We start from the raw sequence: 18,411 nt of genomic DNA on the forward strand, positions 1-18,411 counted from the left end.
ATGAACTCTTGTACATCAGCACTGCACACCTGCCATCCCAAGAGAGGACACGGCCACCTTCAGCTCACGCTAGCTGCTGCCGCTGGGTCTCTCATAGTGTAGGAGGTCCGTCCTGCGCTCTGCAGTGGTTTATGTTTAACAAACGGCTAGCGAACGGCTGTTTTAGCAGAGCTAAACAAACAAAGCTGCACAGTGCTGTGTGCTGATCCTGCTAGCATGCTAGGCTACTCTCTCGGGAGGTTGAACCAACCGCTAGCAGTGCCTAGAAAAGTCTAATGAACAAGCAGTTACTCCTTTTAAAATGTTATGTATTTATTAATTTAGATTGTGCTCCATTTGTAGATATAGCTAGCCTGATGTTCTTCATGATAATCTTACACATTATGTTCCTGTATTAGGCTTTTTAAAGAAACCGATGTTCAAGGTAGTTCATTTTTTTTATTAAAATTTTTCACAAATCCACATATGTCTTTATGCCATGTGCTGGCCTTTTCTATATAAATTAAGCTAGATTCTAGACTTTAACTGTAGCATTAACTCCGATCCTAACTCCTTTTCAGATGTGAAAGAGACTTTTAGTCATATTTCTTATCCGTATGTAGGTCCCCCACGACGTAGTCTCCACAAAAATAGCACAATATGACACAAATGTATTCTTATCCTTTCATATTGAACAATCACATGCTAAAATCATATCCCCTTCCCCCTTTTGGAGGTTTGGAAAGTCACTCCTAGTGTTAAGCGATTCAAATCCCTGAAAGAAGTAAAAAAATCTGCATTTACAATCTCAAGGGTGTTTCCACACTAGCCATGTGCTATTGAAGCGTGTAAAGCTTACAGCATTCATCTGATGGCAGCGCCAGCGGCTCTAGCTTAGCTTCTCTTTTTTTGGCCAGGTTTTAGGTGGATCAGGGACCGCTTTTGTCCCACTGTGGCCCGTGCCTTAGTGATGTAAATTCAGGGTGGCCTCTGGCTCCTTATCTCTAGGGTTAAGGCTCACACTGCTCTTTCCGCAATCTATTATCATAAGGGCCAGACTCCTAGCGTGGGCTGCTAGCATTATCCATACCAAATGCAGGGCCATGCAGGGGAACGTTCAGGGGATTAGCATTTTAACACAGTGTGAGTCTAAACCCCTGAACCTCTCTGTCACAGAGGGCAAGTCCCCAATGGCTTGCCAGCTCACTATGTGGCACCCTAAATTAGTGTGCTGGATCAGAGAGCTGTGTTGTGTTTTTGATGTGGCTTTTCTCGGTTCAAAAATGTTGCTTTTGTATGCTTAGTGAACTAATGGCAGTGGAAATAAAAAAATGTTTTAAGGGAGCATTTATTAATATTTGCGCAACTCAAACCTTACTTTTTCTGGCTTAAACTTAAAAAAAAGAAGCTCCAGCCCTAATTAAACACTCTTGAACCCAGCTAATCAAGGTCTTTAGGATGACTGGGGTAATTTTGAGCTGAAATCTGTAGGATATTGGCTCTCAATTTTGGACACCCAATATTGAGAGCAGGATTGGACACCCCTGGCCAAGCCTAATGCTGATTGGTTTGTTCCAGTCTTTCCATGATTGAGATCATTATAAAGCCTTTAAGACATTTTCTCGTAGATGCTCTTTTGTCTTAAGCATAAATGTGAAGTTGGTCCTGACAAGTCTTCCTCTTTCTCCATTTTCCAGGATCCCGTCTGCGGCAGGAAGATTCTCCACCTCGGATCGTAGAACACCCCTCCGATCTGATCGTATCCAAGGGCGAGCCAGCCACCCTAAACTGCAAGGCGGAGGGGCGACCCACCCCCACTGTGGAGTGGTACAAGGATGGAGAACGAGTTGAAACTGACAAAGATGACCCTCGATCTCACCGCATGCTCCTGCCCAGCGGCTCGCTCTTCTTCCTGCGTATCGTACACGGCCGTCGCAGCAAACCTGACGAGGGGGCGTACGTTTGTGTGGCACGTAACTACTTGGGGGAAGCAGTCAGTCGAAATGCTTCACTGGAAGTAGCATGTAAGTGTCTGATTTCTTCAATTATTGTCTTGAGTAACAGTAACAAGCAGTGCTGGGGGAACAATCCCCCCCCCCCCCCCGTAGACTAGACTACATCTACTGTACTACCATACTACAAGTACACAGTTCTTCTTTAGCCTCCTTTTAGCAGCTTTTATGTTACAGTATAGAACTTGATATTGGTGGAGTTGGTATTGTTGGTATTGATCCTGATTTCCCTAGTTCCTAAACAAGAGATGGAAAGTATTTTTGCAGTTAGCTCTGTAGTTTAGCTCTCCATATGTTTTAGAAAATCTTAGATTTGTCAATCTGTTTCGGCACAACCTGCCAAGCTTGCAGTTTTTCCTTCTGACTGAGAAATGGAAATGACAAGGAAAGACAGAGCCACAGACTCAGATTAAAGAGCATGCTAGGTGCAGAAGGGAGGGAGGAAGGGAAGGCAGAATCTAAAAGGGGGATTTATTGACAACCTGTAGATGGTTTTGGCTTTGAAGACGGGTCTCTGTTGGGTTGACTTGCATTTTCCGAGTGAGCACATTCCCTGGGGTCAAATCCCCAAGCTAATCAAAGACCATTATGAGTGACAGCTAACCTGTCCTCCTATGCTTTTCTATTAGACAACGAGTTTGCTTTTTTAACGATAAGCCTTTTTTTTTTTGCTAAATTACTCTTTTGCTTGGCTAATCTCTCGTCCATTGTCTTGGGAGTTTGTGATCTTTATGATTAGTGAATACATTCGGAGCAACTAAAGTTGCTTTCAGACCCTCATTTCCTTTTGTGTTACATAAAAGCAAACTACGGTATCTTAGCCAATACCAATGCAAAAGTCATTAGAGATTAAGGAGTATTGGTTTTGCTTCGCTGGGTTTGTTGTCTAGACCTGCAGTCTAAGTGATCTGCTATCTTAAAGTCTCTTTTAACTCTGAGCTGATCAATACTGCGGCCTCTCTTATGCATTGTTATGAAAATAGGAGCGATCCATCATGAAATAAGGATATGATGATAAATATTGAATGAATGGATAACTAAATTGGCTCTGTGCGCTACTGCCAAGACCCCATGCAGTAATGAGAGGGTATGTGTGTGTGTGTGTGTGTGTTGAGCTGTTGGAAAGGGTAACTCTAGAAGAAGGGATTGTGGGAAGGTTTTTGAGAGTCAGTAAATTTTGAATGCTGCTGCATTTTCTATTTTTAACCTGTAATTGATGATACAGGATGGTGATTTGGGTTAAAGGGTAGAAATGCGGAGTTGATGTTTGCATTTAGTTTTTTGCTAAGGGTAACTTTGGAGCTAGCAATTGTGGGAAGCTTTTCAGTAACATTTTTGAATAAATGTTCTACTTTTAACCTGTAATTGATGATACAAAAGTGTGTTGTGGGTTATAAGGTGTATATATAAGTGCATAAAGGCAGTGTGTGTGTGTGTGTTTTCACTCATGTAGCTGGCAGGGGGTGTGTGTTTTCTCTGATCCTCTCAGTTCCTCCGAGGCGGCGGTGGCGGCCCCCAGGTGCTAACTGTGTGACAGCAGCTTGATCTATCGATTGCACTAAGAGGGGTCTCCTCGCCTAAATGAAAATTCATGAAAAATTGATGAAGTCCCCGATTATTCCTTTTTTCCCTCCGCTAGCTCTTGTATCTCTCTCACTTCCCCCTCTCTGTTCTCACTAGCTCTCTACATTTCCACCATGGCACTATGTCAGGGTGTTGTCTGAAACCTAATCTAAAAGGGCACTATTTTGGGAATGAAGGAAACAAACAGTTTTTTGTCAATTCGAATGATCCAAAACAATATTAAGACAACCAAGCAAATATATGGTCACGACAATGCTTATGTCTTGGTAGAAAAGTATTGAGTCAAATTATATGAATTGGCTTTTTATTATTAAATGTACACATCGGACTCTATTTTTGTTCTCCTCCATATACATCCAGCAAAGGCACCATTTTTCAGGTTTCAGACACAGCCATAGTTGACTGAAAGAGTTTAAATAAGCTGTAGGATGTTTTACGACTCTCAGGTGAGAGGTGAAGGGTCGTAAGGTTAGCGGGGCAGCAGATACTAAACCTACAGCAGGAATGACCAAGAACTGTACTTTAAGGAAACCCCTCAGCTGTGTTACGTTACACAATTTCCACTCATAAAACTTCTCTTTACTGGTGAGTGATCACAGAAGTGAAGCCAATCTAAACCGATACAGCTCATGTATCGTTCCAAGCAAAATATGTTTCATCTGTCACATCGTAGAAATATTCTGAAGAGGTGCTGTTTTCTCAAGAAGTAAATGTTGATTTTATAGCCAGCTGTGTATATCTGATCTATATGAAATACTCCCAGACCCACATACGTATAAAACCTTCCCCTCCAAAACAAACAGCTGGCCTTCAGTGACAAACTGAAAAATGTGGCGAATCTTCCAGACTGTTTTGCGACGTTCGTTTTTAGGGGTTCCGACCCTGGTTACAAGCCCAGGACTTCTTCATCTTCGCGTCAGAAGTCGTCTCCTGTTGCGATATATGGTTCTGTCTCTCTTCCTCTCATATGGGGGCAGTCTGCACCCCCGCAGGCTGAGTGAATGGCTCTGTTGAAACAGATTGCAGACAGGCGTTCGCCGTGGACCACTGGAGCCGCCCGATCAGAGAGACCCCAAGCTGGGTTGCAGGAAGCAGAGAGAGGCCTGTGAAAGGAGCTCGCTGCATTATTAATAATGAGGCAGATTGCAAGGAGGTGTCCGCTGAAGCAGGATTATCTCAAACGCTAGTCTTTAACAATTGACCATTAGTAATGCAACAAAGAAGTTACACAGATCTTGTTACGGATGTTTGTGTCCCAGAGAGTTTAAAGTGAAGGTGCAAAAGGGTTCATTTTGTCGCTATTAGATTTGTCTGATGATGCAAGGCGCTTATCCATTTCAGCACAATTCTTTGTTTCACATGAACTTATTTCTGTGGGGTTTAGTGCTTTCGCCTCTTCAAATGATCAATTTCTCCATTTAAAGGTACCGAACACGTCTTCCCGCTTACCTCAACATAAATTAATCCTGTTCCTGTCATTTATAAGGTCTTAATTAGAGCAGCAGAAGAAGAGAGTGGAAAAGGTGCTGACAGGCCACAAATCCCAATTTGCATACATATACTGTAGCCTAAAGGCACATACTTCACTGGTGATGCATAATTGAAGTATATCAAGTACATATATAGCATTTTTTTTTTTTAGCATCACAGTGTTTACACTTTTTAGAGAAATCAACATGCTGTATGACTGGCTTATGATTGTCTCTGTTAAACTGGGGCTTTTTACCATAAACGGACACACATTTTTAGCATTTAGGCTAATAAAGATATATTTAAGAACTTCTATGGCAAAATTGGCATCAAAGTATTACTTTTTCTAAAACTGATCAAGTCATATAAGAGCACAAGGGGTTGTGAGAAATATTAGCCTGCTTAGCTAAGCTTGTGAAAACGGTTTACCATCTGGGCCAACTTTAGTGAATAAAATATAGGAAGGATAGGATCTGAATAGAAATTCTGCTATTGTCTTAAATTTAGCTGACTTTTTTGTGTGAAAATCTTTTATATACCCTGTCTCTCTATGATGTATATCATGGCTACATTTCGGTCTAAGCCGCACCCTGTGGCACTCCTTGCTTCTGGGAAAGATATTTTGTTCTTTTGTTGCTATTTTTTCTTTCTCTGTGTCTCTCCCACTCTCTCTCTTTCTGTCTCTCTCTCATGGTCTTTCTCTTTCCTTTCGTGGGATAAACTGGGTCAATGAGCAGGTTCATAAATCATTGTGAAGACTATGTCAGACTGAGGCAAGCCCTGCTTTGAATAAATTTGCCAAAGTGGTGAAATCTCTGGTCGTAGCTTGTGTACGGGGCGCTATGTGACAAGTCACACCTGGGGCGCACAGTCATCCAGGAAAATGTTAATTAGCTGTATCTCTTCTCAGGTAGAGAGGTGTGTGTGTTATAAATCTGAGGGCAACAAGCTTGTTGAACATGGGGGCATTAATTAAGCGTATAAGGTGTGAACGTGTGTGTGTTTGTGTCTGCTAATGGTCTGCGCTAATAACAGTGTGAAAGTCTGCATGTACTTTGAGTCTTAGCGACAAAAAGTGCCGTTTCGTTCACTTGTAACCTTTAAAAAGTATGTAAATGAAGGGAGGGTGAAACAGATGTCATTGCTGGTTTGTTAAAAGGCCACCAGCCTGGGATTGGCTGGCCTGTTTGAAAAGGTTCTTTTGATACGCTTCAGCATGGCACTTAAGCAATTAAGAGTAGTGTAGGCAACATTTGGAACTGGTAAGATGAAGTAATTAGTGGAAAAATGGTGCTTTCTTGTTTTAAGCTTTCCTGTTGCGTCTCAAGCTGTTTGACTGTGTGTCCGGCATCAGTAAAATCTAATCTAAAAGATTATGAATTTAATTGGACACACTCAGCTGGTAGGGGTGGGTGATATGATCAAGATTCATTTTGTTTTATTTCTTTACTTTTTTTAAATAAATGAATACTTTTACTCATCAAGGATGCATCAAATTGATCAAAAAGTCAGTAAAGACTTACAATATTACAAAATATTTCTATTTCAAATTGATGTTCTTTTGAATTTTTTAATCATATCCATAAAAATGTTAAAAAGCACTTTTTTTCAAAAAAAAAAAAAATCAATAATGATTGGAATGATTTCTGAAGGATGATGTGACACTGAAGACTGGAGTGATGATGCTGAAAATCCAGCTTTGACATTACATTTCATTTAAAAATATTAAAAATATATTTATTTTAAATTTTAATAATATTTTACAGTTTTGTACTGTATTTTGTATCTTACTGTCCCTAAACTGTGTGTATCACAATATAAATATTTTTCCCCATAAATTAAGAAATTTAAATTCAAATTAATTTTAAATTTTACTTTTAATTTGTTTTTGTTTTTTCGAGTATTCGTATGAAAATAATTACTTTGGCAGCAGTGCAAAACATAGTTGCATTATGTAGCAAAATACTTTTTTATACCTATAGTTTATTAATATTTATATTCTAATATTATGTGTTTTTTAATAAAACAGTACTATGTTAAATTTAAATTTAGACTGGATGAGTCACATTTGCAGTCGTAAAGTTTGCAGTATGCAAACCTGATTATATTATACTTCTGTACACTGTATTTTTGCATTACTCCATGTTTTTGTCATTCTCATATACTATAGCCATAGTGTGGTGTTTTCCATCATACATCCATCCCTAACATCCATACTACAAACGTCTGTCTGGCATTTAACATCTCGTCTTGGGGACAAGTGAGCGTGTGTGAGTGAATTAATCAAACACACTCACATGCAGTCGTCCTCATTCGCCTGTTTGTAAATGTCAGTGTCTGTCTGGGTCCTCTGACCCGCCTTCTCGCTCACTTCGCGTTATCCTGGGATCCGGATTCTGCAGGTTCTAGGGGTCGGTGATTAAGTTGAAAGCAGACTGATGTCAGGATGCATCCGCGGCCCACAGGGAATGTTGCTTTCTGATAAGAGGGAGGGAGGGTGAGGTGCCGGCAGAGGGGTGGAGGGAAAAACTGATCTCTAGTCTGTGATAAAAGAGAAAGAAATAAAATCCCTGATTGAATGTGTCATCGTAGTATATCTGCAGTGCTGGAGTCAGCGCCCACAACATAAAGACCAACCTCCTTATCAGCAGCATGTTACTTTACACACACATACGCACCGGCTGCGGTGAGATGCAGCCATGCAGATCTTGGGGCTTATCTTATGGTCACATCTTAGTGTGCGTGAGACTAATCGGTCAGCTGGGTAGATGATATTAAATGATTCTTCTTTGTATGTATATGTGGAGGAAGCCCTCTGGAAAGGAGATAAATCATTGGTCCCTTGGAACTCTAGAAACACACACACACACATACAGTATATACACGCACACACACTTACCTTTCTCATTCTCACTCTCTCTTACTGTCTTTTGTTAGCTCACTCGACTTGTCCCATTGTGAGTGATTGTTTTACATTTTATTTTTATAGGATTTTGCCTCTATTTTTGAAAGTAGAGAAATTATGGGGAAAAGAACTAGGGTTGTCAAATGGCCTGAACTGGATTCGAGCTACTGCTTTTTTAAGTGTTGTGTAGGAGCATGTGCATGGCCTGACAGGCCGGTTATCTGACCTGTTTTGAGTTTTAACAAAAGTGAGAAGCACAACTAGTCAGTAGGATGTAAATATGTATTTGACATTTGAGTCTTCACAAAATTACCAGTGCTAATACTATATATATATTAGTATAGGCCTGACAGCTCTTAGCATAAATCTGCACCGTTGCTCTCAGTGGCTTTAAGATATGTAAAAAAAAAAAAAAAAAAAAAAAAACAGATTTACATAAAACAGCGTCCATTATGATCAGATGGTCATTGTGGATTAGCAGAAAGGATTTAGCCTCTTTTCTTTTTTTAAGGAAACAAATGTTTCTGCTTTGTTTAGTATGTTGTTTCCATATCCAGTCAGATCCTCTATCTGAATGGCACAGCAGAGACATAAATATATAAAAATATATGTCTTGTTTTCCCAAAGTCCAAACGCTGTAGTTTGCATTTTGTTGGTATGAGAATGTATTTATCCTGTGATCTCATTCTCTTGCTAACTATTTCCATGTTTTTGAACATGCGCCTCTGCTAATCTCTGTGTGTATGTTTGTGTTACTTTGATTCGGTGTGGTCTCTATGACCCTAAACTACTTAAAACTCCATTACATGATTGCCTGCCATCAGAAAAAGCCAGAAGCAATGGCGAATCATTCCGAATGGTAATTTAAATCCAATCAAAGTCCAGACTATTGACTTCAATCCTTGCATTTTCATTCCCAGACCACAGCAGATATGTTTGTGTCCCTGTGTTGAGCCAAGCGCGCTCACCTACTAGAAGAACCTTTGTTGTTCCTCTTCAGGTAGAACAAAATCATCTAACCATGCGGTTGATTTCCATAAGATTGCTGTATTCTGACAATGCTCTGCCTGGGATTGGATCCGATGACCCCTAAAGACCTGTAGGACCCACAATGTCCGTAATTCCTTAGCGTTCGGCTCTCTACGCAAAGCAGAGACCCCTCACCCTATGAATGCACAACCGCTGTCTACCCGTAACCCCTGAAGCAAAGCCTCCTGGGACTCCAGGACCAAGGCCTGTAATCCATCATGTGTGTGCGTGTGTGTGTGCGCGAGCTCAGATTCAGCTCCGCCCTTAACCGAGGACAGAGGAAATTGATTCAGCTCTCTGTTGAAGCGAACAATCTGTTATTTTCTCAAAGAAAAAAGTGCTGGTGCCGAGTGCTGATGGTGCAAACTCTCTTGCTTGAACACACACACCATGTACAAACCGCAGTGGCGTTTCGGTGGAGTGTCATCATCAGAGAATGCTTCCCGTGGCTCTGATGGATGGTGTGTTTTTGAACCTTGCACTCTGTTCCCCTACAGCACAACTCAATCAAGATGGCCGCTTGAAGGAATCTGCCACAACTATGACATCAGCCGTCTCAAAACGGGCATTTAGATTGCGCCAACTTCGCATCCTTGTTTTGCTGTCTCTCTTTATCTCTCTCAAGCCTCACTTCCTGCGCAGGACTAATAGTGCGTGCGATGCTGTTGTGACCGTGTGGTGTTATCTGTGAAGTTATTGAGTTTGACTCCTGTTACTCTGGGAGTGAGGTGGGAGCGCGAGTTCCTACCGCTGCCCCGGGACAGCTGCGAGTGGGGAGGAGGGAGGGTAACTTAAGCTTCCTGTACTACAGCGTATGTTGGGGGGGTGAAATCTGAGCCCCCCTCCTGTCCCTTGTCTCCTTCCTGCTGGTGTTTGAAATTGATAGGCGGTGTGGGGTCCTTCACAAGGCTTGGGAGTTTATGAGTGTGATCTAAAGAACAGCTGGAGTTGGCCACTGGACGCTCAGTCTGCGATGCGGCCCAGGGAGGGTGTCAATGAGAAAATTTGTCAGTTGGGAAGACCTCTGCCCTTATGTTTATTTATTTATCATATGTGATTCGTGCTAATTGCATGTTTACTTGCCTTTAAGAGAAGTTATAGAGTGCAACGGTCAGGTTCCAAAAGCATATTTTTTCAGGAAACTTAAAATTTGTGCAGGTTATCTTAAAAAATATTCATGGGATTTTAGTTATTTTACCTCAGTGTTGGTTTATTTGGTTCATGGTTAATGACACTTTAACAAATACTTTTTAAAAAACCCTATTAGGAAAATAAATGAGGAGAATATATTTCCTTTTCCAATGCTGCTGAAATGGGCACTTTTGCACTCTAATCTATATCTAATAACTTTTTTTTTATGCATAAACTTGTTCCAAAAGGCACTTTCAGCCCTTCAGGTCCTGATCCGAGTGTTTGTTGAGGGCTTGTGAACCACCTTCCACCTAAAATGATGAATGGGACACCCCATGATCTCATGGACTTCACGGATGAAGGCCATGGGACTGTACGTTCACATTAAGTGCACATGTGGGACAGGGCCCATATTTTTCAAGGCTTCTTGCACTATCATGATTTAGTTATTCATGGCCATTTTTGACCTTTTCTCTGACCCCTAGAATTCAGCTTTTTTTTTTTTTTTTTTGCTACTGTTCCTTTAAGACATTTGTATATGTACCTAGTGTATGTTTTTACTGGCAAACCTTACTAAACTGAAATGAGTCACATTATAATTTATTAGGGTAGGCGAAGTTGCTCTATGTTAATTGAGATGTATATGTGGGCAGTCATATGCTAATGAGCTGGGTGTGATGTCATAATTCAACGCATTCTCATCCTTGGGCGTCATATACTGACGCTTTTGACATTTCGTCGACATCGAACGCACATGACACCCTTTAGCATCAATATGACACGCACAGAGATTTGTCCGGTTATGGGTAGGTTTAGGTCTGGGGTAGGGTTAGGGTTAGACCGCTAGGAGGCGCCTTCTGGCCCATTTCTATCTACGTCTCATATTGACGCTAAAGGGTGCCATGTGCGTTCGATGTCGACGAAATGTCAAAAGCGTAAATATATGACGCCCTAGGATGAGAACGGGCTGCATAATCATGAGGGCTTTATTTTAATGCCATGTTTTGAGCTTTATTATGTGCATTTAGTACTTTAAACACTTTTATTTCCAAATAGCAAGGATTTAATGTAATTCTTTGCCATTTAAACTTCAGGGATGGCCTGAATATAGTTTTTAACCATTTGTTATTTTCCCAAGATATGCAAATTGTCTTGTCATGCATGTGTGAATATTGAGTTTGAGTTTATGTTGACAGGGATCTCTAGTTCATCTGTTTGGGCTGGTAAAATCGCTCTTACTAGCGAGGCAGCGAGACAAACAGATGGACTGATAGACATGCGTACACACACACATAAACTTGAAAACGAGAGACACATGGAATGGCTGGGTGGGTGCGCACACCGACACACACATACACTCACACACAGACACACATAGTAATGTGGCTAAAGGCCAAGTGCATAGAAATCAGAACAGCTCCATTCAAATGCAAAGTAGAGTCTTATCTACAGACTGTTCTTCGCTGCTCTCCTGTGCTCTACACCGTTCAGGGCAAAACTATTATTTGGAGGCGTGCGAATGTTTGTGTGTGTGCACTGCTGCCTGTATAAGGTTGTGTTTGGATCTGAAGTAAGCATGAATGTGAATTTCAATATGAAGGTCCATCAGGGTTTCTCTGGGGTCTTCGTGGTTTTTCCACTAGAGGTTTTCTTCAGGATTTTTTTACTTGAAGTTTCTTCGAGGTTACTCTCATGAGGTTCCCTTTCAAGGGAACTCGCGTTGCGTCGAGTTTGACGCTATGGGAACGCTTTGCGTGATGATGTCTTGAAGCACATGTAAAATCAGTCCAATGGCGTGGCGGAGCGTCAGATGCGGGTGACGTCACGTACCAGGAAACTATAAAGCCTGCTTGAAAACAGAGAGCGACAGCTTCTGTGTCTTCAGTAGCGCTTTATGTGAAATCTGTCTCTGTCTATTTATTGTTGTCTGTCACATTATGCAATCCAGCGATCAGTTCAGAATGTGTGTGCATCCCTGCCCGCGTTTTTATTATGGGTAGGGACACTCACGTTCTGTGTATTGTTTGTTTGGGAGAGGAGCATGCCCAGTCAGCACTCGAGGGTGCTGGCTTGTGTGCATTGTGAGGCGCTGTCCATGCGCTCGCTCCGATCCCGGCTGAGTTTCTTCCGGGAAGCTCGCGCTCCCCAGGGCTCGGGTCCCGCTGCTGCCGAGGCACAGCGGCGATCTCAGTCCTGGGGTTCGCAAATGGATCTATCAGCGGGGTCTGAGACGGGCTCTGCCTTATCTCAGCCCTTGCCTGATAGACCCGGTGTTTCTCATCAGGGTGCGGAAGCACGCGCGGCGGTTTCTTCCCCCCTGATGGTTACACAAACACTGCAATTGTCCAGTTCTGAGGAACTGGATGTTGTTAATGTTGAAGAATTGCTGGATGTAGTGACAAGAGCAGTCGATAGACTATGTATTGTGTGGCAATCTTATAAACAGGACGTTCGTTCAAATAAATAAATAAATAAATAATAAACTTGACGAACGCTTCCTGCCCTCACGTGCACAATCACAACGCCGAAATCTGCCGTTTTTCCCCGATCTCCATACTGAGGTGTCGAGATCGTGGGAGAAACCAGTGTCATATAGAGTGTTTAATTCCAAATATATCTGATTATTCCTCTATTTTCTTTAAAGAGACATGGTTATGAGGAGATGCCAAAGGTGGGAGAGACGCTCGCGAGCTATCTCTCTCTAGCAACAGCATCGTCCCTAAGTGTTTCGGCATTGCCTAAATAAGCCCCTCAGAGTGACATAAAAAATAAAAAATATATCTCTGGTGGGCAAGGCTTATTCCGCGTGTGTTTATACACGATGTCTTTGCCATTTATGCTAACCCTGCCACTTTGTGTGTTTCGGGGCGCAGTGGTCTCCAGCGAGCACATATCTCAGGGTCCACCCGGAAACGTAGTGGTCCTGGGATGCTTGCCCCCTCCGAGGAGGGTCCTACCAGTTAAAACTACCAATTATTTGGGTGTTTCGGGTCCCCTAACAAGGGATATCCAGTGTCTAAGCAAAGGATGAGCAAGTGGGTGGTTAGGCCATTTCGCTTGCTTATGAAGCAGCCGGACAGCCTTCTCCTATGGCTGTCCGGTCGCACTCTACTAGGAGTATGGCGGCCTCCAAGGCCCTTATATCAGGAGTTTCCTTACAGGACGTTTGTGATGCGGCAGGCTGGTCCTCACCGCACACATTCGTCAGGTTCTACTCTCTGGATTTGGACTCTACTCCAGGGTCTCATGTTCTGTCTTCCTAGTGCTGCTCACTTGATTTCACACAGGACAGACATTCGTAGCTATGGTGGCGTTGGTATAGACGTTCCCATAGCGTCAAACTCGACGCAACGCGAGTTCCCTTGAAAGGGAACGCCTCGGTTACGACTGTAACCTCGGTTCCCTGAAGAGGGAACGAGCGTTGCGTCACCTTGCCATATCTCCTTCATGCCTGTCAGCGGCTACTTCAGACTTTTTACGAAGCTGTCGCTCTCTGTTTTCAAGCAGGCTTTATAGTTTCCTGGTACGTGACGTCACCCGCATCTGACGCTCCGCCACGCCATTGGACTGATTTTACATGTGCTTCAAGACATCATCACGCAAAGCGTTCCCATAGCGTCAAACTCGACGCAACGCTCGTTCCCTCTTCAGGGAACCGAGGTTACAGTCGTAACCGAGGCGTTTTCACTGAAGGCTTTCCTCGTGCTTTTTGCTAGTGTTTTTTCTCATGGATTTTCACTGGAAGTTTTCCTCATGATTTGTCTGTTTTCCTATAGTGTCAGAGCATTTAAACACACAGCCAAACCTTTATGAGAATAATCCGTCACATTTTTCATGGCTTTAACTTGATCAAAGTATCTAATATTCAGCCCTTTAGCTCCTAGAAGAGGGATCCACATTTCATCCATTATGTCATACTGCAAAGCGGCAGACGGTCCATGAGGTGCTTTTTAAAATGAAAACTGCTAAATTGTTCTGATCAATCACTTTAATTTGTCTACCACATTGTTATCAAGGCTTAAATGCATTTATTTAATGCTCAGTTGTGGCGTTTGTTGTTGTTGTTGTTGAGTTCAGCAGTGTTTCATCCTGGTGTGTGTGTGTGTGTGTGTGTGTGTGTGTGTGTGTGTGTGTGTGTGTGTGTGTGTGTGTGTGAGAGAGAGAGAGAGAGAGGATGGTTTAATATCAGATTACTGACCTGCACAGGAAATGAAAGCAGATGACAGTGAGTGATCACCTTGTGAGTGTATTTTGTGTGTGTGTGTGTGATTGACAAGCCGATGCGTTTGACTCCCTCGATCTTTAAGAAACATTAATAGTCTCTTGCCCTTGGCTCCATATATCTGGTGTGTGCGTGTGTCTGAGAGGATGAATTATGCATTTCTAGCAGACTATGAAAAATGAACACTCTCAGATTCTCATCTACATACATTTTCATTGTATTTAGACACTGGCTGCATGTTTACATAGTGAACACAGGCCCATTTATTTAGATTTGTGTAGATCTAGAGGTTATACAGTCCTGCTGACGTCTAAACATGCAGGTGACCTAAATGAGACTCAGGCAAAACATAACCCCCACGATGCACCATTGTGAGCGTAGTTGAAGTGCTCCATATGTGCCAGTCTGATGCATTACTTGAACACTTAACTGCAAACTCATTCTTTTTTCCATTTTATTTTGAGATCCCCAGCAGATTATTATTATTTTTTTCACCAAGACACAAATAAATTCTCCGACACGTTATGAATATTGATTTGGTTCTATATAACGATACTAAACAAGCACTGTAGGAAAGCATGTAATTCAACTGGAGATCCAACATAAAGAATTGATTATTTAGGCAGTGACTTGCACAAAGAACACATTTGGACCCTATAATTCCTCATGTAGATGTCGGGTTTGTTGGAGACAACCACAAAGATGTAAACACACTAATTCAGCTTTAGAATGCATGCAAAGCAAATTGCAAACGTTATGCAAAGTGACATTTGCAGCGATTTTCAAACCCTTTCATTCTCACAGCGGGTGGATAACGTCTCAGTTCTCAAACTCAGCTTCAGTACTGTATAACGTCACATTGAACGGCCCAGTAGCATTTGGAGACTCTCAACCGGACGAGAGAAATAAGAAAAGTCCGATAATGATTTCCTGTAGCCGAGCCTTTAATCCCAAACACAATGCTTATCTCTGTGGTGTAAAGCACGTGTTGTGTGGTAAGCCGGGTTTCAGATTGGCCCCTCTCTGAATGGACAGTCATTGAAGGGTCTTGGAAAGGCCGGTGTGGTGAGGTGATAGCAGGAGCTTCTCGAATGCAGTCGCAGATAGGAGGTCATTCGCTGGAAATGACCTCTGATGGGCCATTGATTGACCTGGTATTGAACCTTTGCTAATAGACTGGAGGGACAGTTCAGGTCTGGTTGTGGGCGATATAGTGGAATTCAGGTTTTGTAAAGATCAAGCAGCTTTCGTGTTAGTGGGAAAAGGAAATCGAGGAAAGCGCTGATAGATTTTATGTAATACAGATAGCAGATAATACAATGACTTCTTTGTTACATACCTACATGTATATACAGTCAAACCAACATTTATTCAGACACCTTCAACATTTCTCACGTTATCACAGTTTATTCTAAAATGGAAATAAAATATGACAAGAAATCAGTTGATATTTCACTGGTTATGGCTATCCTTCTAGTGGACAGTCTCACAAATGAATTGGGTTGAATAGCTGTCAGCTGTTAAATATAAGTACACAACTAAATAATACTAATTTATGTCAACCAATAACCAAGCAATGCTTAATTTTGTTAAAATTTTGTAAAAAAAATTACTGATAGTCCACTGTTTGGGGTATAATATGTCACAGTTTACTTTATTTTGCCACCTCACTTACATAAATGAACTATAGTGTCCTGCACCCACTAGTAACAAAATATCAAAAATTATCTGAATAATTTTTGGTTTGACTGTATTTGGCTGATGTTTTTATCCAATGTAACTTGCATTGCATTTAAGTTAAACTTTTCTCAGTCCAATCCATAACCATAATAGATTGATGGTATAAACATATACCATCTTATTATCATATATTGTCATGTACTATATATTGCACAATGCTATTCAAATTTTACTAAAAGAAAAACACAAAATGAAAAGACATTTCGATTATCCATTGACAAAGCTGTTTGAACTAGCATTTGTCATTTTTCATACAAATGTGTTGGCCAATGCATGATGTTTATGATAATCTAGCACAGCGTTTGCAACTCCAAGGTCACGGGTTCAGTTTCCAGGACGTGCGTGCACTGATATGTGGATAAACGCATTTGCCGCATGCATAAATGTAAAAGCTTACATTGGGCGTAATTTCGCCATATATCCTTAGAAGAATTTGTCTGTCTGTTCTAATCACCAGAACCCTCCTCTCGCTTTCTTCCTGTACACCCTCCTTTCCTCTCATCCCTCCTTCGCCCCATCTCCTCTGATTGCCGTGTCTCAAACGGTCCACAGATGATAACCATTCCTCCTCAATCTCTGAACCCGACCCCTCCCCCTTCAAGGCACGCACAAATCAGATATGGGGGCCTCGGCAGGCAGCTAATGAAATTAGCCCCACGTTGCCCATACGCTTTAATAAGTCACTTGACTCGATTAAGGATGCGATAGTGGGGGATGTCTGATGGATACAGCGAATCTCCAGCCCGCCCAACGGTGCCAACCCGGGTGTTGATTATCATAAATATTCCCAGTCCACACACCTCAGGCAAAATCCACACTCCGACATCCCCCTTTTTCCTCTCAACACCCCTCTTTCCAGGACCAGACGCCTCTTTCTGCACCCTGGCAGGCAGTTTGGGAGGAAACGTGAGGAGGGGGCGGTGCCAGCATTGTACTGTCATTGACTCTCTTTGACTGGCAGCCGTCGGGCTGGCTTAGCCCCGCCCCCCCGCTGTGCAGCAGTCTCCACCTCCTTTCTCTCCTGTCATCACTCCATCCCAAAGTGGCAGCGATTCTTTGGGTCTCAGCTGTTCGGAGAGATGATACTCCAACCACCCACTGCTTGGGTGAATCTTTTTGGATCAGGGAAGAGGAGCCGGCCAGCCCGGAGTGGCAGACGTTGGCCCGGTGCGGAACCCGATCCCCTGCTGCTTCTCCGCAGAAACCTCACGCTGGGCAGAAAGTGCCGGATAAGTGTAAGCAATCCGCAAATAACTCAACATCACGGGAGGATTGCTGAGTCTCGGAATATCAGAACTGGTTTTATCCATATTTCCTCCATTTGTTATCTCCTAGAACTTTGTTCTCCTAGAACCTTGAATTTAATGTGCAGTGTGTAATTTCTGCACCACTAGCAGCGTTAAATGAAATTGGAAAAGTAATGACTCGCAGACATGCACCTGTTTTCCATTATTTGGACAAACAGATAGACTTGCCCGATTTCAGGTCACTCTAACAAAGAAAGTCAATCGCATTACAGTGTTGACACGCTTCAAGGAGGTCACCTTACAAATGGCGTATCTATTGTCTCTATGCGTGAGGCTGGGATAATGAGGAACATATGATTGACAGGTGAGGGCACAAATCAGAATGAGGATCAGAGGCGGGGCTTTATGACATGCAGCCGTTCATCTGAGAGTAATCTGTCAGGATAGATAAGTGTGGTCTGATGTTTCTGAACCTGACAGCGGTGGTGCCTGTTTCCAGCCGGCTGTTCCCGGGTCCTGAGCAGTGCCACAAACAGGAAAGAGAGAGAGAGAGGGAGTGAGAGAGAGAGACCTGTTTTTGTGTTTTCTGTAGAAGTGGACCAAAAAATGGTCTTCATCAGCATTTTTTGTCTTGTTCTCCAGTAAAACATCCTTAATAAAGGTGAATTTACTTAAAGCCAAACTGCATATGACATTAAGAAGATTAGAAAATATAAGTTATCCTTTTTTTCTTGGTCTAAGTATAAATCTGAAAACAAGTTAGCAAGGTTTATGCCTAATATTGCATGCAAATTTATGTATTTTGTTTTAACTTTACAGTTATTCTAATAATAAAAAAAGGTTTATGCTTAATACAAGATAAAACAAAGAAGAATTAAACTTCAATATTTATTGTATTCAAGGTATTATGTATTGCACAAGTTTGATTCTGAACTAAATTTATCAAATTTCAAGGGTTTTAAAATAGTTTCCTTTAACAAAACTGCTAAAGGACATATTTTCCTCAATACAAAATACATTATTTAAATTTGCATAAGATGTGAAGACTTGGTTTAGAGATTATATCTTGATTTTATAACTTTTTTTTTCTTG

The 18,411-nt window shown here is 41.9% G+C and overlaps 1 protein-coding gene across 3 annotated transcripts in view; it reads left to right on the forward strand.

Moving 5' to 3' along the window:
• The window catches only part of robo2 (roundabout, axon guidance receptor, homolog 2), a 205,948-nt gene that overhangs the window by 16,127 nt on the left and 171,410 nt on the right, over positions 1–18,411 (forward strand). For all 3 annotated transcript variants that reach the window (XM_081370090.1, XM_081370091.1, XM_081370092.1), the window contains exon 2: positions 1,677–2,003. In XM_081370090.1, the coding sequence (XP_081226216.1) occupies positions 1,677–2,003 (327 nt within the window). The remainder of the gene's footprint in view (positions 1–1,676; positions 2,004–18,411) is intronic.

The sequence above is a fragment of the Scardinius erythrophthalmus genome (genome assembly GCF_964197995.2).
Source record: "Scardinius erythrophthalmus genome assembly, chromosome: 7".
Taxonomy (NCBI): Eukaryota; Metazoa; Chordata; class Actinopteri; order Cypriniformes; family Leuciscidae; genus Scardinius; species Scardinius erythrophthalmus.